This window comes from Myiozetetes cayanensis, unplaced genomic scaffold, assembly GCF_022539395.1.
Source record: "Myiozetetes cayanensis isolate MyiCay16 unplaced genomic scaffold, myiCay2020 scf5-8, whole genome shotgun sequence".
Classification (NCBI taxonomy): domain Eukaryota; kingdom Metazoa; phylum Chordata; class Aves; order Passeriformes; family Tyrannidae; genus Myiozetetes; species Myiozetetes cayanensis.
In genome coordinates, this window is record NW_026087742.1 from 43071396 (window position 1) to 43096102 (window position 24707).

General features: G+C 38.2%; 1 protein-coding gene across 1 annotated transcript in view; it reads left to right on the forward strand.

The window, feature by feature from the left end:
* The first annotated feature begins 2150 nt into the window (after nucleotides 1-2150).
* RNF17 (ring finger protein 17) overlaps nucleotides 2151-24707 on the forward strand; it is a 38539-nt gene continuing 15982 nt past the window's right edge. Inside the window, exons 1-18 of the mRNA XM_050332994.1 lie at nucleotides 2151-2227; nucleotides 2865-2956; nucleotides 3611-3669; nucleotides 7228-7305; nucleotides 8685-8782; nucleotides 9540-9711; nucleotides 11020-11096; nucleotides 13158-13232; nucleotides 14234-14325; nucleotides 15992-16153; nucleotides 17052-17241; nucleotides 17673-17838; nucleotides 19130-19320; nucleotides 19823-19961; nucleotides 20443-20590; nucleotides 21292-21407; nucleotides 21959-22079; nucleotides 22775-22892. Of these exons, the coding sequence (XP_050188951.1) occupies nucleotides 2151-2227; nucleotides 2865-2956; nucleotides 3611-3669; nucleotides 7228-7305; nucleotides 8685-8782; nucleotides 9540-9711; nucleotides 11020-11096; nucleotides 13158-13232; nucleotides 14234-14325; nucleotides 15992-16153; nucleotides 17052-17241; nucleotides 17673-17838; nucleotides 19130-19320; nucleotides 19823-19961; nucleotides 20443-20590; nucleotides 21292-21407; nucleotides 21959-22079; nucleotides 22775-22892 (2171 nt within the window). The remainder of the gene's footprint in view (nucleotides 2228-2864; nucleotides 2957-3610; nucleotides 3670-7227; nucleotides 7306-8684; nucleotides 8783-9539; nucleotides 9712-11019; nucleotides 11097-13157; nucleotides 13233-14233; nucleotides 14326-15991; nucleotides 16154-17051; nucleotides 17242-17672; nucleotides 17839-19129; nucleotides 19321-19822; nucleotides 19962-20442; nucleotides 20591-21291; nucleotides 21408-21958; nucleotides 22080-22774; nucleotides 22893-24707) is intronic.

Below are 24707 nucleotides of genomic sequence, written 5' to 3' on the forward strand. Positions count from 1 at the left end.
TAAATATAGGATCGCTGCCTGAAGTGTAGCAACAATTTATACACCAAGATAAAGTATTTCTATTTCTTTATTCTAGTCTGCGCAAAGCAGGAAGCTGGGTGGTAGCCCACAAAAGGCTGGCAATCATAAAAACTTTACACCATTTATACATTTCAGCAAAGAAAGAAATCAGGATTTATCGTCTTCAAGCTACATCGCTATTACTGATTAGCATTCTACCTTCTACTGGTTAAATCATTCTCTCTCTTCTCAGGCCCATTAGTCTGCATGCTCAGTCACTCTCTTCTCTTGAGTTGGTGGGTTCTGTGACTTGGTGGGCGCTGAATCATGGTCGCAATCTACCCCTATTGGAATTACCTTTTTCCCAGCTGGAGCTGATTCCTGCACAGTTGCTGAGTTGGCTTTCTTAGTTTCTTCCTTATTTTGGGAGTTCTGCCAAATGTCCTTGTGGCTTGTAAATTCTGCATTCCCAGTGCCCACTTGCCAGTGGTACATCCTTCTTCCCCAACTTTGTTAACCTTTCCCTGGGTCTGAGATCACTGAAGTGCGTCAAGCCCTCAGCCTCAAACAAGGCAATTCTACTGACAGGAAATTTATCTTTCTAACACCTGGACATCAACAGGGAAAAATCCATGTATTTCTAGTTTTAAAACTTAGCTGTTTTTTACTAGGTGAACAAACAGATAGCTGGAGAGTACCATGCTACAACAATTGAAACACAAGTGACAAAACACTGCAAAAACGTCTCTTACTTATTCTGCAAGTAATGGAAATCCACGTAAAATAAAGTAAGCCCAAAGCATGAACTTAATGGCTTCTAGCCCAGCAGTGCTGGTTTTGGCTGGGGTAGAGTTGATTTCCTTCACCAGTATGGCTGGCATGGGGCTGGTTTGGATTTGTGCTGAACCGAGTGTTGATAATATGGAGATGTTTTTGTTATGGCTGAGCAGCGCTTAGACAGAGTTGAGGCCTTTTGTGCTTTTTGTACTGCCACGCCTGCGAGGAGGCTGGGGGTGCATTGGAAGTTCGGAGGAGACACAACAAGATCAGGTGACCCCAATGGACCAAAGGGGTATTTCACACCGTATGACATCATGCTCAGTATATAAAGTGGAGGAAAGAAGGACGAAGAGAAAAACCAGTCGTTTGGACTGCTGGCATTTGTCTTCCCAAGTAAACACTGCGCGTCAGGGGGCCGTGCTCTCCTGGAGAAGGCTGAACACCTGCCTGCCCACGGGAACCACTGAATTAATTCCCTGCCTTGCTTTGCTTGTGCGCACGTGTTTTGCTTTCCCTGTTAAACTGCGTATAAACGCAGGAGTTTTCTGGCTTTTACCCTCCCGGTTTTCTACCCGATCCCTTTGACGGTGAAGTGAGTGAGTGAGAGAGCGAGTGAGCGGCTGCGTGGCACTTAGTTGCTGGCCGCAGTTATCACCCCTGCTACCCGGGGAACGCGCTCCCTCGAAGGGAAGCCCTCAGCGTCTCCCGGCACAGCGCGGAGGGAGCGGCCCGGGCAGCGCCCGCGGCAACAGCCGCGCCGCCCCTCCCGCCGGGCCCTGATTGGCTGCGGCCGCGCTGAAAAGCGCCCCGATTGGGCGGCTGCTTTGGCGCGCGAGGGGCTCCGTGAGGCCGCGTGTTCGCCGTCGGCGCTCGGACGGGGCCGGCTGGGAGCGACCCTGCGCGGTGCGTGCCCCTCCGCCACCCGGCCGGGCAGGGAAAACAAAGGGCGGGGGAGGGGGGAAAAAAAGCGAAAAGGGCGGGAAAGGAGGAAAAGAGGGTAAGGCAGTAGGAAAGGGGAAGGACTCCTTAGGGAGTTGGGGTTAGCAGACGTGGTGGGTTGCGGGCAGGGCGTGGTTCTGCTCCGTGGAGGTGCTGCGGTAAGAAGGCACTCTTAGGGGCATGCGTGCTCGGGAAGGAGGTTTGAACACCAGGAGTGGTGGGGCTGGGGAGGGCGAGGCAGACCACTCTTCTGTTGCGTTTAGAAGATTTGCGTGTCAATAATGTGTGTATGCCTTTATGGTTGTTGTGTCCGTCTCTTTCCTTTTGCACCTTGCAAAGTGGTGTGAATCTGTAATGCTGGCTCAAATGATGAGCTGGGTTATGTTGTAGAGAATTTGTCGCTTTTTTTTTTTTTTCCCCGGTCAGACGCCATGAATAGAAAGAAAGAATTCTGCTCGTTGGATGACAGTAACAAGGAACTTAAGAGAAAAAAAATGAAAGCTACGAGGTATGTGAGTTTTTGAGATTAGTAGCTTTAAAAGTTCTGACAGTACATTTGTCAGAAAATAGAATTGAGAAAATGTAGAAAATAATGGTTGTATTCTGCAGAATTGGAAGTGAGTCCTTTTTTTTTTTTAATGTATGTGAGTAAACTACACAGGTTGTGAAAAGTTTTGGCATTTGTAGTAGGTTCACGGGAAAAAAATTTAGTTGCAACTTGTTGAATAACGACTTATGAGGCTGCTAATGCATCATACTGATCTGAATGTATTTTTACAAGTAATTAAATCACTGTTAATCTATTCAGTATATTGTTAGTTAAATAATTAGAATGATTGTAATTAAAGCTGGTTGTATAATGATTTATTAGCGCTGCTTCTAGTTATTTCAAATGCCAGATACAGAGAAGCTATAGTACTGCTTTTATGTGTGATGAATTCAGTATCATAGAGCTAAAGTACCTCTCCAGTTAAGACGATAAAAAATTTTTTGTTGTGTGATGTGTGTGCGTTTGGTTAACTGCACTTTCTTCATAAAACCTTTTGTTAAAACTGGGCAAGCTTAGTTCTAAGAGAGCTGAAAGTCAAAATTCTTTTCTCATTGATATCCCTGATGATCTTAAACCTTTACTTTTACCTCTGAAGGCAATCTCCTAAGCTACTAGAAGAGGATTTTACAGAACCAAATCAGACAAACAGTGATTTGTGCCATATGTCAAAAGCTCTGAATGTGGAAGGTGAGGCTTTTGGAGCTTTTATTTCCAGCAGGTTTTTTGTATGCGTTGTTCACTATTATTTTGTATTTTACGTGGTCTGTTAAGGGCAGAAGATGTGCTGCCACATTTGAATAACACATTGTTTATTTAATGTATTTCAAGTAGTTAAGAAGAACAATCAATACCTTTTGCTTCCTCTCCTGCTATTTTTCTGGACAAAGCTCTTGACAAGTTTGTTCTAAAACAAACCTAATTTTTGTGGGATTTTCTGCATGAGTAGCTTTTTTTCAAAATTTTGTTGAATACACAGTATTTGTGTGCTTTATGAAACAATTTTTTCCTGTACCTTAGGTACACTTTTTAAATGTGTAGTTTCTTTTTGCCTCCTTTGTGCTTAATCTGTCCTGAACGTAGCAGCAACATAATACAGCTAATGATGCAGATAATACCCTAATTATTGCATGCAACTCAGACTTGTAATTCCCAGATAATTTCTGTATCTGTATATCTGGACTTTTATTCCTAACTTTCAAATTCTGTCAATAAAAAAGTCAGTGCTCTGGTTCCTTTTGACTTGATGAATGCTATCTAGAAGACTACTCCTTGTGATCGTGTATTCGTGTCACCTCATGGATTAGGATGCCCTACAGGAGTTTTCTGTGCTTGCTTTTACAGCATTGCAAGGTGATGCGAAGGATGGAGACACTGATTTTTTTTGCTTCTCTTCTACAGAAGTAAGTTGATCTAAAGCTTTCTGTTCAGTAGTCACTGCTGGCGGTTTGAAATAGTGATGTTACAGGATCTTGAGTGTGATTAAAGTAAGCTCAGGTGCCCTCTGAGCTAAGGGTCTGCCCTCTGACCACCTACTTGCCCAGCATTTCTCGTTATGCAGTGGTGTTGTGTAGTGCACATGGGATGTCCAAAGCCTGGCTTTAGGAACGTGTTTTTTCACATTTCTAATTAGTGCCCCATGTTGCCATCTCCGTTCCACCCTCTTGTCTGCACACAATGTACGAGAAAGCAGCTCATGCATATGAACACTTCATCAACTCCCACATAAAGATTTTTTTTTAAAGAAAATACAGTTTCACTCTGCCCAGTAATACATGAGTTATGAATATATTTCTATTTCTGCATTGAATAAAATGTAGAGTGAGTCTGTGTTAGAAATAAAATGATGTTGAGTCTGTGTGATGACATGCTAATGCAATTTGTTTCACAGAAATCTGTATTTTGGACAAACATTAGGTGCTTTTTTAAAAATTTATGCAAAAGCTAGAGTGTGGCCAGACACTTTTGCTTTAGGAAATTCAGATTTAGCATTTATTTCAAAATACAGATGAGTCAAATCTCTGGCATTTGAACCCTGCAGTTAAACTTTATTGCAAAAGTCATTTGTAGAGTCTGGTTCAGTAATGCAGTATTACAAATTTTGCATAATAGTGGGCAAAATACTAAGAGCAAACAGGAAATCGAGATTCCTTTTCCTAGGGGTGCTTTTTATTTGTTACAAAGGTGCACTTCTGGCTGCAGAACTTCTGCTTAGAAGCTCTTTCCTTAGATCTCCCCTTGCACAATTTAATAGCTCTTGTTTTGAAGATTGATCTAAGTGAAATAGGGGGCAGGGATGGGTACTGAAGGGGAAAGCAGGTTTATAGAACATTTTTTCCTGGGACTTGGCTGTAACCCTGTATTTGAACTTACTGCCTTTTTCTCTTTGAATCTAGACCAGAACTTACTTTAAATTTGGGCTTTGTGGTGGCAACTCAGAAACAGCAGCAAGGTAAACCTTTATTAAACTTTTTTAATGTATTTAGCTGTCAGACTGGGAACCGACTTGACCAAGTAAGCATTTCCCGACGTTTTTGTTGGGCTCAATTATTTTTGTGTGTGTGTGTGTGTGTTCTTTAAACTTTGCTAATGTGTTCTCAGTATGGTTGTCTGGTACTATGGGAGCACATTGAGTACAAGTACGGTTTCATTGAGAGGCAACAAGAAACAAATTGGTTTGGCTTGAAAACGTGTGAAAACTTTAAGCACCGTGGTAAATCGTTGATAAGTGTTCAACGGGAGAGAAATGCCGGGCTGTGGTAGCAATGACTGTACCATTAAAACGCCTCCTTCCCCCGCCCCCTACTGATGCCACTGCACCTTCTGCTTAGATAACCAGTCACAGCTATAAAAAGATCGATGCCAGCGATGTTTTGTTGTGTTGTCATATCTAAATTACATTCACTTGATTATTTGTCAAGTCGATGTGAACGTGAAAGAAGTCTTAAACCGGGTGTCTTTCCCTCCACTGCTTTTACAGTGGAGACTAATGTTTGTACAATAGAGGATAGTCCCAAATAATGCTTTCAGATCTGTTACATAAAGGATCTGTTCTGAAAGGAAGGTGTAGGAAATTTATCTTCTGAGTTTGACACATGTAACGTGCATTGCTAACCTTGCCCGAAGTGGAATAGAAACTCAGGATTTCATATATGGCTGTTGATCTCTGCAGCAGTGCTCTCAAGATCTTAGCCTGTCAGAAGGAGCAAAATGAACACAGGAAGAACAACACAGTTCTTCCTTCCTGGAATGAGGCTGCTTTTATGTTTTTGTGCAAGTCTTGTCAGCTGTTGCAGAAGAGCAAGCGTGGGTGATCATACAACTGAATTTAATAGCCTTCCTAAGAGGTTACCAGTAGTTGGTTTTGATATCATGTAGCGTATTCCAAAGATTTTAACAGCACAATCACTATCTGAGAAGAAAAGGTTTGGGCAACAAATGAGAAATTAATCCTGGAACGTCAATAGACGTGCATTTACTCTCACTGAGGATAAGAATTGCTACTAACTATTAAAGTTTTGTTTAGCCCTGCATAAAATTGTAAAATGAAAAATAGTTACTTTTAAGAGGATTCTAGTAGCAAATTTTTTGAAAAGTGGGATATCTGCTGCATATCAGTGTGAGTTTAACTGTTTCAAAAACAGGAGTGAATGTATTTAATGACAAATTTTGAAATACTCATGTATGTAAAGTACTTCTAGAAAGTTTGATATTTTATTTAAAATGCATAGTTTTTTTCCTTAAAGGATTTTGGTTTGCAGGCCCTTCAGTCACAATACTGAAGAGAAAACCGTTCATCGCCTGTTTTCTTCAAATGGTGGGATGAGGGATGAACCAGCTCTAACTCCATCAGCTGACATGGTGCGTTAACACAGAATTTCCTTATATTCTCACTTGGTTTTGTGTATGCATGGTTAATACTGCACTTCTTAAAGCACAAACCTCTACCGCCTTTAAGAGTTATGTGCTATTATTCCATCTTATCATTGGACTGATGTGCAGGTACACTGTTAAAATAACTTGACAAAATGAGTGCAGCTCAAATCTCTGAATGGGATCCTAGCTGAAGAGTGTTAGTTGTATTCAGCTGGCTGTGAAAATATGCATTTTGAATGTAGCTTTTCTTATGATGTCCCATGCTTTACAATACTGGGTTTGGGACTTCCTTTTTAGTTTTTGAGATGACTGCATGGCTCACACCTACCTCCTTAGAGCAGTATTTCAGGGCAAAAAGGTTGTTGAATGAAGGGATCTTTTTAAACATTCTATTAATTTTTCTAACCTGATCTTTCTGAATGAGGTTTGTGAAGTTTTAGGCCAGGGGAGCTAATGTTGTGGATGTTTTAAAATGACAAGAGTAAACAGGAAAGGAATGATATATCCACTGCCAGTCATGTTTTCTTCTGTGGAGGTTGTCCTGTACACTGATCATGAAAGAATCATAACTTGCAGATGTCTGTCATGGTTTCTTAGGTGGTTTTGTTATAGTACCCATTAAAGTTTGAAAACGATTGTCTTGCATCAGCGTAGTACTGGATGCTTACTATGTTTTTGGTTTTGGTTTGGTTTTTTTTCCCCAGATGATATTCCTTAACGTTTTACTTTTTTCTAGACTGCAGTATTCCCATTCTTCAGTCTTCCATGTTTTCTGTCCTGTGTATTATAACTTTATTTTGCATTTCCTTTATGTACTTGTCATTTTGTGTTTGAGTACGCAAGTAAATTATGTGTGTTTAGAGCACAGCTCTAGAATCTGTTCCGTAAATACTATAGTGTAAATATTCTCAGTGAAATTCAGGTGAACTAAGTATTTGGGGCTTGTTGGCCACTGTAGACTCGCTCAGAGTATTAACACGCGTCAGTCACACACAATGCCTCTATGAGAATGACAAATGGTTACAGACCATCTTGTCTTTTAGTCATGCAAACAACTTTGTTTTCATTAGCAAATCTTTCCTCAGGAGAACGCTGGACAAGATATTGAGGAAGCTTTGTGCATAGCTGTTTGTAATCTTGGCCACTTCCATGAAGCAGACAAGGTGGGTGAAAATCAAATAAATCATGAAATATTAAATCATATCCTCTATTGAAGGATTTTGTTACGAGTAGGCACACTTCAACGTGCTATTTAAGTGTGCTTTTACTGTTTTTGTTTTGGTATCTCTTTAGTCCTTCAACTGTTCATGCTATTTCTGTGAATATACAGCCTTAAACTCCAAGCTTCAGCCTGGAGGAGTAGTTTGTAAAGGAGTACACAAGGTAATTCAAAGTTAATAGGTCAATACAAATATTTAGCAGAACCACGTGAAACCAGTCTTTAAATACTAAGTATTTCCTCGGATCAGGGTAAAATTCAGCATTTGAGTTTGCTCTAGCAACTATGCTATCTTTCTACTTCTGCTGTGCTTCTTTCTGGATTTAAAGGCAGAAAATAAATTATATGGGCAACGGGAGTGAAAAAGGTAACAGACAGAATATGCAAAAACATGTAAATCAAGTAATACGTTTTTAGCACAGTATAAAACATAGGAAGAATCCTGAAATACCAGATAATGCTGTTACTAGGTTTGGAGTAACTTTTGAACTTCATCAATGATAATTATTTAAACTTTAACTCATATTAAATGTGCTGTAGAAAAACTTACACTTCTGTCTTTGTCACTTATTTACATTTTATTTGTATTGTAAGAGACACGAGTATATATAAGTATTTAATGATTCAAAAGCTTAGTTCTAGGAATCATGTTTTAAAAGCCTGTTCTCCATTCCCTTTCTAACTTACTTTGTTGCAGTGGCCAGTCTGTCTGTTAAGCAAAGCTATGTTGAATTCCTACTGATATACTAATAGAATCTTGTAAAAATGTACCATTTCAGCTACTTTAGTATATATAACTCATGAGTGCAACAGTGGTCTTGAAACAGCTTTACAACAAAGATTGGAATTGCCAAAGCAGTGTTGCATATTTTTTTCCATAGTCTCTTCATTAAATGTAACTATAGTGACAAAACTGATGTTTAGCCAGAGGAGGAGTTTTTTGTTTTATTTTCACTTTATGCTCACAGCGAGCTTTAAAAAACAGTAGAAATCTCAACGTGCTGGTTATCTGTGTATGGTGCTATGCTTGAACGTCAAGTGAGGAAAGTGAGGCAGTGGGCCCAAGATCTGCCTGTTTCTTGCCTCATTAGACCTAAGTGGTTCAGTTGAGGAGGTTCCAAACAGTGCCAGGTGACTTGAAATTAGAGAAAACAAAGGGCTGTAATGGGCTGCAAGTGGTTTAAGTGTCACTCTTTCTGTGGAGTATTGATCACCATCTTACTGTTCATTGCTTCTGTTTTGAATTTTAAAAAAAGTCGTGTGAGAATAAAATCATGATTAATGAAATAATAAATGTATGTTTATTCATACCGAAAAAAATAGATGCTGGAATGCTTGGAGCTGAAAGTGAAGCACGAAAGAGACAAAGTTACAGAAGCTGCAGATAAAACTCTTGATGAACTTATTACTCTCCTCTCAAGGTAGTAATTTAGTTTTGTAGTTTGGCATGGGCGAGCTACTTTTATCAAGAACCTGTTTCTAATGCAGGTAGAAGAATACTTAACAAAATCTTAGTCTCTTGTAGCATTATTTCATAAAACCTGTGTTTAATTTTTGCACAGTATTTTTTGCCCTTTCATTGTGGCATCTTGAAGGTGGTTTGCATGGTTGGAAAACACTAACTTGTGCAGCCTCTACTCTTTAAGAAAAATAGTCATAATGTTAATTTTCTTTAAAAGCTCCATTTTTAAGGTTGTTTTAATACCGTCATTAGTGGAGGATCAGTTTAACAGCAGGAATAACTTCGGTTTTTTCAGTTAACTTTCTGCAAATTTTCAAGCTGACAGAAGCCCAGGGACACTTCATTTCCTTATTTTCAAAAATATTTTTATTTTCAGATTTAAGGGAGAGAGAGGTGTCAAAGCTTAGGTTACAAGAAGAGCCTCTGAGTGGGGGATCTGGCTGAATGTGTTTGGAAATATCAGGAGGCTTAAATGGGAGAGTGCTTCTAACATTTGATAAAAAAATATTTCTCTAAAAAAGTGACTTTTCAGTGTAAACTCTTTTGTGGTTCCTCCAATTATGGAGAGTGTGTCCCCTGCTTCTGCTTGGGGAAGATGATCTGGGATGTGTGATGTATCCTCTTTGTGGTATGATTGGTTGTTGTGTATTACAGTTGGTTTGAATCTGTACAGCTGAGTGCATATTAAATTCTGAAAAGTAATGTTTTTAATACAGGAGAAGGAAATTGTTTGCAGAATTGATGGAGAACATCAGCAACTACAGTGCTAGTATTGCAAAAGCCAAAGAAGTCATTGAAGAGAAGAAAAAGCACTTGATTCGTGCCATTAGGACTGCAAAGGAATTAAAATTCTCACATTTTCGAAGAAACTGTTGTGATCTTGCTAAGGTACTTACATTCTTGTACTGTGAAATAATTTATTTTCAAGGAATACATTCAAAATCATATTGAAAGTTTCTGTGATCCTGGTTTGCTGACTTCAGGACTGATGCTTTTGCAGTATTGTATTCTTACCCCACCTTTAAACATCTGGTGACTGATGTGGTTCAAGAAGGGTGGTTCTTACCTTGTGAAGAGTTTGCTGTCTGAAACAACAGATGGAGGGGGAAGACAGGAACACTGTGACACAGTACTGATCAGTGAAAGGGTGATGTTTTCATCACTTCAGAAGTCTTTAAAATCTTTTCCATTCCAGAGCTCTTGAACCTTCTCACAGAACTGCTCCAGAATTAATAGCCCCACTCTCCTGATCCTCTTGGTCCCAGGCCTTTACTTTCATTCTTCCTCCCCATCATATCTCCTGTTCATAGAAGCTTGTGCTACCTGCCATGCTGTATCAGACCAAAGATCCATCCTGTGAATCTCCTGTCTCTGACAACAGAGAGGAAAAGATGCTTGGGGAAGCATCTAAGAAAACTGGGCATTTAGTGAGTATGGGAAGTTGAAGGTTAACAATTTTAGAATCACTAGGATACATCAGGGTCATTACACTGGATAGGTATTACCACCTTCTGTCCTAAGCTTGTGTAGTACCTTCTTGAATGTCTTTGTAAAGCTTGTGGCAGCGTGCATGGGTGTGTACATATGTGCATTATATTATATGTATGTGTTCATATGTGGCAGTGAGATCCACATTTTACTATTTAAAATGAGGTGTACATAAAATAGCTCCCTCTGTTCTTTCAAAATGTGCCACCCAGTTATTTCATTTGGAGCCTTTATAGCTCTTGTGTTGAGAGAAGGAATGAATAATTGGTCTCATCATTCTTCTTGAAAGTGTGCTTTTCAAAGTCATGTGCCCTGCATCCATTCATCACTTTCCATATGAAGAAACTGAGTCATCTGACGCAGAATTCTAATCCCTCCTTTTTTTTTCCCTGTCATTTGCTTTCATTTTACCTAGTGTGATCTTTTTGGAATTGGCACCCACCACTGTCTTCTTACTTAGAAATCACTTTCTTCCTCTTTGAAACAAAAGGGGTGTCTGATTTCTACTTCTGCTTACATGCTAACATTACAGAATAACAGCCATTAGTTCTTAGCAAGGTAAGAAGATCTATTTGAGAGTTGGCTATCAGCTAAACTGGGGGTTTTTTCCGTAAAATTTAAGGTGTCATGTTCTGGCTTTGTCATGGTGTACATGGTGTAACCTGTTTTCTGTATAGTGGAACCTAAGATTGTATTTCTTAATTTCAGGTTATTTATGACTTAAAGCTGCCAGTTGAGGCTGAGCTCTCAAGAGTGAAGAGTTTGAAGGAAAAAATATTTTCAAGGTAAATGACTGGAGCAGGAGATATTGGGATGCACTAGTTATGTTAATTACAAAAACTATTCATGTAACAGCTAAACAGCAGAAATTGAGCTTCTTCACTTGGAGTTTACTGAAAAACTACTACTTCAGACATCAGTATAAACTCCTAACTAACTATGCAATAGCCTTCATCTGAGGCATCAGGGAGAAGGCACATATGATTTACTGCCATGTGAACAAATACACGTGCATTTTAAAACTTCTTGACAGACTTCTGCCACTTTAAAAAAACTTTCTCCTTCCATTATAATTAGAACTAAATTGGGGGAATAATGACTTAATTTTTTTTTTTTTTAAGTACTCAGTTTCTGACCTTTAGGAAACATTTATATGCTTTTTTTGGGGTACTGATGTCTGAAGAAATCTCTGAAAAGTCCCAGTTGCCATGCAGACCTCACTGGAAGTGACAAATATTTCTATTCCAGCACTGAGTAAGAAAATAGGTCATGGCTGTGGTACACCTGACCCTAGGCAACTTTTGATCGTAAGGCTGGTCAGAGTGCTGCAGTAAAGGCCACATTTGCAAACAGCGAAGGAGGGACAGAACAAAGATTGTGCTAGTTTGGAGCATCTTTGGGATCCTGTTACATGTCAGGACATGGAATCACTCTGGGGAATAGAGTGAGGGTGTGCCATCAGATTCCGACTGGCACAGGGAAATGTAGCCCAAAGTTGATTACTTGCATGCATGAACAATTGTTGTACAATCCTGGAATCATTTAGGTTGGAAAAGACACATAAGATCACTGAGTCCAAGCATTAACTTAACCACTACCAAGTTGACCTTTACTGTGTTGCTGAGTATAAGGTCTACATGTCTTTTAAATCACAGAATGGTTTGGGTTGGAAGGGGCCTTTAAAGGTCATGTAGTCTAAACCTCCAGCAAGCAAAGACATCCTCAATGAGATTAGGTTGCTCAGAGCCCCATCCAACCCGACCTTGAACTTTTCCAGGGATGTGGCATCTACCACCTCTCTGGGCAACCTGTTCCAGTGTTTACCCATTCATGCTGTAAAAAAAATTTACATCTAGTATGAATCTAAGTTCTCTTAGTTTAAAGCAGTTACCCTTGTCTGACTGCAACAGCCCCTATCAGAAAATCTGTGATTCCTTCTAGAAAGTGCTATAAGGTCTTCCCTAGTGCCCTCTCCTCTCCAGGCTGAAGATCCCCAGCTCTCCCAGCCAAATGCTCTAGGGATGGTGACTCAACCACTTCCCTGGGCAGCTTTTTCCAATGCTAGACAAAAATTAAGATGACTTCTGTCACTTTAGTTGAGTTCTTCAGTTAGCATATGGATAAAGAAGTCTTGAAAATGGTCTTCTACCAAACTTAGGCCCTACCTACCAAGTCACTGCTTTGAAGACAATGTCATTGATGAATCAGAATTTCACAGGAGCCTACTGAGATGCACAAGGGCAACCTCTCCCAACTTAGAAGAAAACTAAAAATGTTGTAGAACCAAGAGTAGGTGCGTTCCTGAAGGGGCGGTGGGAGAGAAGCGCAGGTGGCTGTTCAGTACTGTTTACAATTCAGATTTTCATAAACTGTCAGTTTTTAAAACTGGATGGCTAAGCTAAGGATTTGAGTGAAATTATATTTACAACTCTAGTAGCCTAAATGTAAAGGCTTTGCCACTTTTCACTGGTATGGAAAATAGTTAATAGTGTAACAATAAAGAGAAACATGTATTTTGGACTTTAGTTACAGTTTCATTCAGGAAGAAAAGAAAATTCTTTCTCTCTCTGCAGAATAATTATTGAACCAAAGTGAGTATAAGTATGAAAACAGTAAGTGAATGTTGCAGTACTTTGTGCATGAGGGAGAATGCAAAAGGGAAGAGAATTTTTAAGTATGAATGTGAAGATAAATGAGCAGGCAAATCTGTTGTTCACAGGAGTGGAAGAAATAAAACAGACTATGTAATTAATCTCTTTCTGTGCTGAAAAATACCGTATCTCAAACTGTCAGAGTGATTTAGGTATTCGTGTCACCTTCTATAATACTTATTCTCTTCTCTTGAGCCTGTTCCTGAACAGTGACGAGATTATATCCTCGCTAGAAAACTTGGGCAAGATTAAATGGGGAATGACAGAGAAGTAAGTATTTTTCTTATAAAAGGATAGGTATGGTAACTTACCTGCTCTTCTACTGGTCAAGTATTTATTGGAGATTAAATTAAAAAATTGTATGTGCTTATGGAAGTCTTAAGAGTATACTGAATCAAAGTGAAACTTTATATGCTTAGGTCAGCATTCCATTTAGTCCAATTTGTGTTTCAGTTGTGCCACTTTTGGTGTTTCACCCAAGTATATTTTGCTGTATCACTTAAGTTATCCAGATTTTTTTTATGCTGAGTGCTTTTCAACTTTGCTTGGCGTGTAATGAGACAGTCATAAAATCACTTAGATTGGAAAAGACCTTTAAGACCATTGAGTCCACCTGTAAACCTGGCAGTGCCAAGGCAACCACTAAACTGTGTCCCTAAGTACTAGGTCTACATGTTCGTAATATGTGTAAGACAGATGTTTATCACTTAAGAATATGAAAATTCTTTTATGTAAATGTAAACAAATTTCTACAATGAACAGCAAATACTGAAATTGTAGTATTTTCAATTCACAGTCTGCATTGCTTTTTAGTCCTCCTTTTTTTTTTTTTGACTTTGACAAAAACTTGGGAAAATAGAACAGATTTTAGCTGATTATGTTAAGAAAGGCTTATTGCATACTGTAATATTTGAAAGTTCTACAGATCAGGGTGAAGAGTGTCTCTACACTATTAACATTTTTTCAAATACTTTGTATTTGTACTTGTGCTTTCTGATCATCTAAGCAGGGCTAGCTCATGCACTTGAACTGTGCCCAACAATATGTGCTGTGTCTGTGCCAATTCCTTTTAGGTTTCAGAGAGCATGTCACTGTTTTTGTTGTCTTGGTATTCAAAAACTTAATGCAGTTTATTCTTAGCGCAGCTCTTATGAGGTGTTTTCTTAACACAGGAATGTGTTCTTGATAAAACCTCTGCTTTGACTCGTGCTTTTCTGAAATAGACTTAATTATATTAATTTGTCTTTAAATAAAACTTTTCCCAAATACAGCAAAGATAATGGACGAGACACCTTTATCCTTAATGACCAAGAAGAAATACCTGATGTCATAATAGAAGAAATACTTGAAGATGACTTGGAAGGCAAGTTTCTTCATACCTGATGCTTTCAATGTTCCACTGCCAAGCATGATGTTATTTTTGTGTCTTGTATTATGTTGTGTGTTTGTAGTTACATTTGGCTGGTACAGATGCTTTAGTGATGTCTGTTTCAGTTCCTTTGAGCTAGCACCTATTTTTTATTTTTTTATGTCCTCCTGTTTAGCTTAGTGAAAATTTTCTCACAGGTTCTCTCAGAGGGGTCATGAGTTCCAGTATCTGCCTCGATGATTTTTTTTTTTTTTTGACTTGTGGTTGTTGCAGTCCCCCTCAGAGTTTCTGATATTGGCTCGAGGAGAATTCTTTTCCGTCAGTTCCCTCAGCTTACTGAATCTTCTCCCAGGCCATTGTCCTACGTTAGCTGTCAGTCACAATTAGGTTCCTCAGCTTGTCAGGTTTTCCCTGGACTGTACTAGTTGAGTGTAGCTAGCAGGTCCATGGAGGGATCTTTCCCCTCTGTTAGGCTCTTATGAGACTGAATCTGGAGTACTGTGTACAGTATTGGACCCTGCAGTACTGAAAAATCACTGTCCTACACTAGAGTGAGTCCAGCAGAGCCTACCAACCTGGTGTCCAGGAAGTGCTCAGCGTCTTAGAGATCTTTTCCAACCGTAATGATTTTATGATTCTACATGTAAGATGAGATAGGTGACTCATCACATCGTCAGAGATGGTGACCATGGGTGATCTAGAACAGCTTGTGCACCTTTTGGTGTAGTCTTTCAAGTCATTCAGGCGTTTTATTCAGATACCATCTCATTTAGTAGAAATGCTCAGGAGTGATCTTGCATCTGTTCTGGAGGATGCATTTCCTAAACTTGGAAGCACAGTCCTACATACCTGCTCAGAGTGTTTCAGGTGCCAAACTCTTTACACTCTTTATAGTCCTTCATACTCTTTTTATAGTTCTTTGCCCATGATCTGTTAGAGTTCAGAAATGGGTGCAGAGGTGGCATTGCTTGAGGATGCTGCAGATCTGTGTCTGGTGTGCTCTGATCAGTCATGCAGCTGACATGGAATTTAGATGATGATGTCCACCCTTTGCAGGAAGCTTTGTGGTGTAAAATACTCCTTTAAGAAGTGGGCTACCGGCTTCTAAAACCCTCTGACCCATTAACAACCTTTGAGTAGCTTCCGAAAGAGAAACCTACCTTTTGTATCACCAGTGGATGGAGGTACCTGCAGTACAAAGGATTTGGATGCTTAGTTACCAGTACTGTCTTACATAGGGTCATCTGTTTACTAGCTTTGGGCCATTCCTTGATCTTCATGCATTAACACTGTACAAAAGTCTATATACCTATTCTTAAAGGCAGGAGTCTTAATCTCTGATTTACTTTCTGGAAGCTTCCTAATTCTCTATTGGAATACAGACTCTGAATTACCTACTTAAATTCAGGCTACCAGTTTGTGAGCAGTGACACAAGCCTTTTGTTTTGCAGGGTAGTATGAGGGAGGTAGTTCAAAAGAGCATTTTTATCAGAAAACAAACATGGTAATAGTTTGAAACAAGTGTGAGCAGACTTGTCATATTAAAATCTATTTGAGGTAATGTTATGATTAATGCAACATCAACCAAATCATATGTCTGATAATATCTGTTGGGAGTCACTTGGAGGATGTTTGATAACTTGTTTTATGTCTTACTCAGGTTTGACAGAATTGGTGTTGGTAAGCCATGTTATAAATCCAAACCATTTCTATATTCGGAGATACTCACAGAGGAAAGAAGCTTTGGCTTTGGAGAAGAAATTGGAAAACTTCTGTTGTAATAAGAGCTCATATCTCTTGCCTTCAGACAATTTGGAACTAGGTAAATGGTTAATTTTTAAAGGTCTTCATGGCTTAAAATACTACCCAGCAATATGCATTCCTCCTTAGTATCATGCTCCTTTTTTCTCTCCTCTTCCCTGCACCTTTACATAGTAAAGCAGTTCTCGTATGTTCTGGAATCTACAATTGTTTTAGAGAAGCATTTTACAGGTGATTTGATAAAGTAGGCTTTTATTAAAACCTATAAATAAAACCAGTAGAATTAAAGAAGACTGTAGTTCTTCTCAACCTCAGCAGACTGAGTGCATTGAGTAACAAGAGCAGTTGAAACACCTGGCTGCAAACTTCGTTTTCCAGCATTAGGTGATAATGGTTAACTGATAGCTTTTTCAGCTTGTAATGATGAGCCTAGTTCTTTAATTATCTCAGTAAATCAGCTTTCTATCATTCGAGAAACATTCCCTTCTTAGTGGATAGATTTTTTTTTTTTTAAATTTACTGAATAGAAACCATTCTAGAAGTAAAAATACAAGGTAATAATACATTACTAAATCACTAAAATTATTTTCTAATCCACATATTGATAATGTTCCCCACTTCTAGAATATATTTAGAAAACTGATTTAAAAGTATGTGATAACCTTATATATTAATGGGGTTTTGCCACTTTACTAAGAGGTAAAGAAAGTTTGCCAGAAATGACTTCTTAATACAAACCAAACACTTCCTACCCTTACAGACACTGTAAATGAAGGTGGGGGTAAATTTCTAGTGGCTGTTGAGACCAGGTTTTTACTATCTGTCTGTGTTTTAACAGCAGCACTTTTACTACGTATGTGGAGGATGGGAACAATGGAACATTATGCATAACTGTAGTAATAGTTCTAGTGTGAAATACTTAATTCTGACTTAAACCGTTTTTATTTGCTTCCATATAGGTGCTAGAATTTTTATTAAGAGCAAGGAAACTGGAATGTGGTGCCGTGGAACTATCACTGAACTAACTCCCCTAGAAAGTAAAAATCAGAGGAAGCCTTGTGGTCCAATAAGATACAAAGTGTGTGATGTTGCATTGCTGAAAGTATTCCTGATTGATGTTGGAAGCTCTGTACTTCTAACTTTCTCAGGGTATGTTTCCAGAGGAGATTTTTATCTGCACTTGTTGTCCTTAACTGTTGTTACTCAAGAAGATCTCTACTGAGAAAGTCCTTCCTCAGCTTCACACAGATAACCGGATGCCCAAATGACACTAATGTTCTCTACGTGCGTATTTTCCACAGAAAAAGTGGCAGTGTATTTAAGTACACAAGTGTACAAGCCTTCATAGATTGAAATATTTAACTTAAACTTGTGTTGTAAAAGAGAGCACGTGAGTCCTCAATGCTTTAAAAAGAAAAAAAAAGTTTCATTGAGACTTTCCAGTTTGTTTTATTGATGTAACATTATGCCAGGTACTGCAGTAATGATCTCTATTATAAGTCTGGGGTTTGGTTTGAGGCTTTTCAGGCGTTGGGTTTGTTTTTTTAAGTTAGTACTGCATTTATTCCCATTGACATTAGGTATGATCCCAGTGAAAGGCCTGATCCTGCTGCTCTGCAGACTATTGAAACAGATGACGTTTGTCTGTTTGTAAGGAAGTCTGATCAGTGTATTGAGGCAGAACTTGCAGCTATTCCTCCTTTAGCAGTACGGTGTTCACTGAAGGATGTTGTTCCCAAAAATACAGTAAGTACGGGCCACTTGAAGTATTTCAGGAGCCTTTTTCCTTAAGATTTATACTAAAGAACTTAAATGTGTAATTTAAAATTACCTTATTTCACTTTAAACGGAATTAAATTTAAGAGTACAGATGTAAATAGATGCATTGCATTGCTTTCACTGGAAAGGAAACAAGCTTATGGCAGTCTGTCTTAAAAAGCCTCTAGGTTTACAAATATTTGTATTTGCTTAAATATCACTACTCTTAATTTAGACATGTTATTTTGTCAAAAATAAAAACAAATTTCAAATCTGATACTTTTATTTCATATCTATCTAATGTTATGCAAATAGTAATTTTCAGAAATCACCCAGAGAGGGAATGGCTTCAGAATTTTTAAGAGAATCTCTTCAGGGATTGTCTTTTTCTTAATTAAAATTTCTTGCCACATACTTGAAAGGGTTTGTTCTCTTCCAGTATAATAACAAGTAAAGTACTGTTGGTTTTTGTTCCATTACAAAGAAAAGGATATATATTGCAGCATTATTTTCTTCAGTATTCCCTTTTTATTAGGTTTCCTTTATTTTTGCCACATTCACATGGGAATGAACCATGTCCAGTACAGCCACATAGTTCTGACAGTATCACTGCTGGTCAGTTTTTTGTTGTTTGGTTTGTCTTTTTTTTTTTTTTTTTACCAGTGTGATGTTGACTGAAATATCTTTAAATAGGAAAGATCTGGAACAAGTTTCACAAGTGTGGGTAAAATGCCTTCCTTATATGTGCTTTCATTTTCTTCACACCTAAAAGTCACAATTTGTAGTATCAAATGAGAAATGCATTGACTTGATCCCAGAGAAATAAATTCTGACAGGCTTTGAGGTAGACAAAACTTTATACAAGATGTTATGGAGAGGAGGAATGTGTAAATTGACCAAACTGTGTTGTAAATTTATGTAAAGACATAAGATAATAAACTTTCACAGGAATTGGGAGAGCAGAAATATAAGTCATGAAGTGAAAGAGCATAAGACAACTCTAGTTGATCTATCAGAACAATCAGAGGGGATGAAAATTCGAATCTTAGGAAGAAACATCCTGGAAACTGCAGCCCTTTGATGTGACTCAATTTCATACAGTTAAATACACTTATTAATCTATCATAAAGAATTCTATTTGGTGCTGTCCTGACTACAGACTAGACATCTTGTGTTCAGTATTTCATCCATGCCTTTTTACTTTTATTTTATTTTTAATTACCGTTTATATTTTTTGTTTTAACATTTTCTGACATGTTTATAACTTTTTCTAACACAGGGTGAAGGTTGGGGAGAGGAAGCAAAGAAAAAATTTTTAGAACTGGTAAATAATAAAATTGTTTCCATGATCGTGTTTAGAGAAGAGGATGGTGTTCTCATTGTGGATTTGAGAAAACCTCCATTCAGTGAAACAAGCAGTAACATACCAGTGTCTCTCAAAGATGCATTAGTTTTCTTAGATTTGGCAAGGTATGTGTTTTCCTTTAGTTTATCCTCCTGTGCCATAATTGATAATGGAATAATGCTTGCAAAGTGAAGCACGCAGAGAAAGGTCATTGTTTATGTTTGAGCATAACTAGTCATGGTGGCTGGAGCAGTGGGAGATAATTTTTTACTGCACTTGTATTCCTCAGTTAATTGCTTTTTCTTTTGAGGAAAAGGAAATCTGAAAGAAAATGGTTTGTCGGTGGGTAGCGGAATCTCACCTTCTACTTTATTTTCTTTTACAATGTAAAATGTACACTACTGCATCCCAAATAAATGCTTTTTAGAAGCCAGCTGCTATATGTTGTTCTTCATATGTTACATAATGGACTGTACCAACTGCAAGAAGGAAAAGTTTAAGCTATAGATATAAACATGAAACAAGTTACTTTTATAGGACCATTTTGTGGGTTTTTTTATGAATATAAAAGGGTTCCTTCTCAGTTAATTTTAACTGAATTTATTTGAGATTATTTTGTTTACTTAGGTTTAGAGTACAGCTTCCCAGTCAATTAGAAAATAATACCATCTTGCACTACAGTCCACCTAATATTCCAAAAGAAGGAGAAGAAGTCTTTGTTGTAGTTTGTCACATTAATAGTCCAAGTGATTTCTACCTCCATTTGGTAAGTTTAGAAATAAAGTCTTTTTTAAATAAAACTCTGAACAAACATTTTAATGTTGAGCTGCTTCAGTCCACACTAAATAAGCTGTAACTTCCATTATGTTCTGTCACTTGTTACCAGTGTTAGGATTCCTAGAAATAACAGATAATATTAATTCCTACAATCCTCGTTTGGTCCTAGGTTAATTCCAGGATTTCTTAAAATCCCAGGAGGTTGACATTTTTTGCCACTTATGTTATATGGTTAATTCCTATGTGTGCATGTAGTGTTTTACTGTTAAAAATGATGATTGAACAGGGCAATACTCAGCAGTTGTTAGGCTCTTTAATTCACTTGATTTATTCAGAACCACTTCTTGGCTCTGTGAGGAAGACAAGAAGGTACACTACTAGAAAAAAATTATCCCTTTAAAGAACAAAAATGCCGTGAAAGAAGAACATCAGATGTGTATATATGTTGTGGGGTTTTTGTTTCATTTCAGAGAGAGAACCTGGAATCTTTTCCAGAGAAAATTCAGGAGTTAAATAAACCTGATTATGGAGAAAACTCAGAAATTTTCTGCCCAGTTGAAGGCCAAGCTTGTATTGCAAAACAAGAGGATGGGAATTGGTACAGAGCACAGATTATTGGTGAGGTTTTGATTCTTTCACTCTTAATGCTGGGTTGCAAAATCAGATGTGCTGCTAGATCGGAGTCACACACTGGATATAAACAGTAACAAAGAATCATTATTTTTCTTCTGCATTCTGGTGCTAACAGGTTCATTAAGTCAGCAGTATTAATCCAAATTTTTTTGCTATTAATAGACTGGTTATACATCTGCTCTTTTTTAAATAAAAAGGAGCAGTATACTTCATTTTCTAGAGATTATTGAAATTCTGTGATATAGTTATTTTAGTATTTCCCTTACTATTACAGTTTGATCTACAGATTTGGCTATTACAGCCAGCCCACGTGTGTATGTAGTGTTGGTTATTAATTCTCCGTAGTAATTCCAAAGGGAATTGAGGGGGAATGTGCCTGTGCTAAGCTCTATGCTGTATGTATGGGCAGTGTAGCATGTCTGTATGCTTACGTGTCTACTGGGCATGTGTTTAGTGTCCCAGTGTCTCATAAAGTGGTTAGGTGTTAGGGGACTAAAATGCCAACACCTTCATTTCGGGAACCTGAAAGGGCTGATCCTTAAAGAAAATTTCATAGTGAACTGTTATATGGTGTAAATGATTACATGGTGGGAAATTAACTAGTTTTGCTCTGAAATTCTGGTGCTTTTAACTTGCATCGGATAACTGTTTCTTTGTTCTAGTAACTTGGGTTGTTTTTCTTGAAGGGCTGCCAAGTTGTCAAGAAGTTACGGTAAAATATGTCGACTATGGCAACACTGCTAATTTACCTCATAAAGACATACGCAGAGTAAAAGAGGAGTTTCTGAGCTTTCCAGTGAAGGTAAATAAGTGCTTACCTGGATTAAACACTCAGAATTACGAGAATCTCAGTGAGAATAGAGGGTTGTTCACATTCTGAAATAAATAATACAAATAGTTAAGCAACTTCCTTTTTGTCAGGGTTTATGATGTTGACTGACTTAATATGTTTTGGGTGTACATCTTTGCTTTTTAAATAAAATAATTGTTGAGGTTTTAGGGTTCTTTGAAACATGAATTAACACAGGATAGGAAAGTCAATCATTCAGAAGGTAAGAGTATCAGAAAAGAGGTTGCTTCTGCAGCATTATCCCATTGCAAGTAAACATTGATAAAGCAAGGAGAAGTAAGCTCTTTCTATTTCAGCAAGAATTTATCTGAATTTGAGGTTCATACTCAGCTACTGGGAAGAGAGGGATCATTTTAAATTAAAGCCCATAGTGGTAGTGTGGAACCAGAAATCAAGGTCATGCAGTCTTGTATGAATGCAAAGCAAAGTTTGTGACTTGGTTGTAATGGCATGGTCCTGATACATTTGTGATATTGGATGCATAATTTTGGGTTATTCCTCAGGCAATCAGGTGTAGGCTGGCTTGTATTGAGCCTTTTAAAGGGACAAATGAGTGGAACAGAGAAGCCAAGAGAAGATTTGAAGAAATTACTGAAGATAAAGTTATGCTGTGTTCGGTTATTGGTAAGTTATCAAGAGTGTATTCATTTCTTTACATATTATTAAGTTGACTTAAATACAGAAATGTGCATTTTCATATTTAAAGTAGCATTTGTTTGAAATGCTTATGTTCATACATGCTGGAGGTAGCCTGGAGTGAGTATATTTAACCGTGAACTACTTGGAGGAGATGTAACAACTTCTGACAAAGATGATAAAAGTATTCTGGTGCATTCAGATGGGCTTGTTTCCATAAGTACTAGCTATTCTTGACACTTCCTGATTTCACTGGTAGCTGGGAGTGTGAATGCTGTTGCTCTGAAACATTGCCACCCCCCCCTCCAAAAAATGTTTTCAGATAACACATACATGCCTTAGTAGGATTTTTCTTAATACTGTTTATTGTTCACATGCCACTCGTTACTTTTCAGCCCCTATGGAATGGTGGTTTGGAACTCACAGAATAAATGGAATTAAATGTAGCAGTTGGTTTCTTTGTACAACAGTATTTTGTAGTGATTGTTGTATTTTCAGTGACATTTAAATATGTGCAGAGCTAAGCCTCTACATACTGTTGATGCTCAGAATTAATTATTTTATATATCAAATGTAATTTTACAAAATTCTGTCTTGTACCATTTATTGCACCTCTAAAATGACAAGTAGTTTTTATACTGTCATTGATTGGCACTAACTATGTTTATACTATTAATTCACAGAAATTTTAGATAACAGCATCTTATCTGTTGAACTCTTCAATTCCTCTGCTGATAATGGGAGAAAGTTAAGTATTAACTGCCAGCTGGTTGAAGAAGACCTAGCATCCTACATACCTGGGTAAATACACTGTCCATAACTTAAAGTATTTGGAAATACTGAATTTGTGTATCGAAATTACTGGCTTCTGTATGTCACCTCCAGTGGCTGGAATTTACCACATTTGTGATAAATGAATTTACAAATCACATTCATCAGCTGGTATAAGTTAAGAGTGTAACTCTGCAGCTTGGTAGGTGAATTCTCAAACTAAGTCTCGACTTACATAATGTGTTGAAGTTGTAATTGATTGGAAAGTTGGAGATTAAATGTAGTGTCCTTAAGTGCCAAATCTTACAGAAGTGTTCTTTGTTAAGGTTCCCATTCCCCTGTAGTAAGAAAAGAAATGTTTGTGTGTAACCTGTTTCTAAGATAAGTCGTCTCTTTGGAAGGTCTGTTGCTAAAAAACACTTGGGTAACCAGCTATGATAGCAACAGGAAGAGTTGGGAAGTGTGCTGGGGATAAGGAGGCTCATAAGGATATAACATGGCTGCATTTAATTTGCTGGCTTTCTGTAGAGATAATCCCTGACCTGTATTCATGAAAATCTACAATTATTCTTCCATTAATAATGTTTGAATACTGATGGAAATAGATTGTTCAACAGGAAGTTTTTATTCCAAAAGGAAATTCCTGTATTTGCTTTTTTCAGGAGGATGCATATAAGTGGATTTTCATCTCTTAGCTCAGAAATACAACTAAATTGTAGTAACACTGAATCCTTGTACTTGTCATGGCCACAATTTTTAGTAGGATTTCTGTAAAGTTAAGCAGCTTTATTTTTAAACCTGAACAGCTGAGTTGTTTTGTCACTGTCACTAAGGTATTTTGTTGTGGTGCATCTATACTTAGATGGCTGCTTCCAGCCTTCAATCAAGGGTATATCATTTTAACATAAGTTACTGTGTAACACTGATAACTTGACTAATGTTGATTTTTTTTGGTCATTTACTCACTTCTCCTTTAGTTCAACTGGGGAGAAAATGAAAGAAACAGGAGCAAGAAAACTCATAGGTCAAAATGAAGGCAGAGAAATTGCTTACCAAGTACTGTTGCAGGCACAACAGACTTAATTTAACTTAGTTATTACTTTGGTACACAAAAAAGACATCTATAGCACCTTCTCTCCCCCTTCCCCTGGATCAAGTTTATTCCAAGCACCTCTCCTCCCCCTCCTACACTCAGGTTACACTGAGTCTCTTCAGGGAGGCAGTAAGCAGCGCAGGGGGTTGGCTTCAGGGCACAGGAGTTTTTCAGTGTTGCCCCTTCCTCCTTTTCATCCTGTGCTTCAGCACGGACCCTCTACAGGCCTCTGTCCCTCAGGAGTGGGCCTCTTACCTTCCAAAAAACCTTCTGTTCTTATGATCTTGGGGTTCCCTAGGTTGTCTCTTCAGTTCCTCTTCTCTCTCTCCTTGGTATTTTCTGCCCTTCATAAAATTAGCAGTGCCATCAGCTTCACTGGAGGAAGGGCTCAGCCATGCCCTGGGGAGGGGGTGTTGCAGAGCTGCATCTGCCATGGAGCAGCACGTGGCCTCTCCTGTCACAGGTCACCCCTTCAGCCTCTGTTCCCAGCTACCAACACAATGCCAAGTGCACCACGTTTTTTTAGTTGGAATTATGTTCCTGTTGAGGAGCAAAGGCAAAGGGGTGTCTTGTGGGGGCTTCTGGGTTGCTTTGTTTTCCAGTGTGTGTGTGGGTATTCTAGCTGTTCTGTCAGCTCTTTCTCATTGAATTTCCTCTTTGTGAAGATGAATGTCTGCAAAAAGGCAAGACTGGATAATGTAAACTTACTTTAGGTCATTTAGAGTCACACTTGTGACATGTAACACATACCA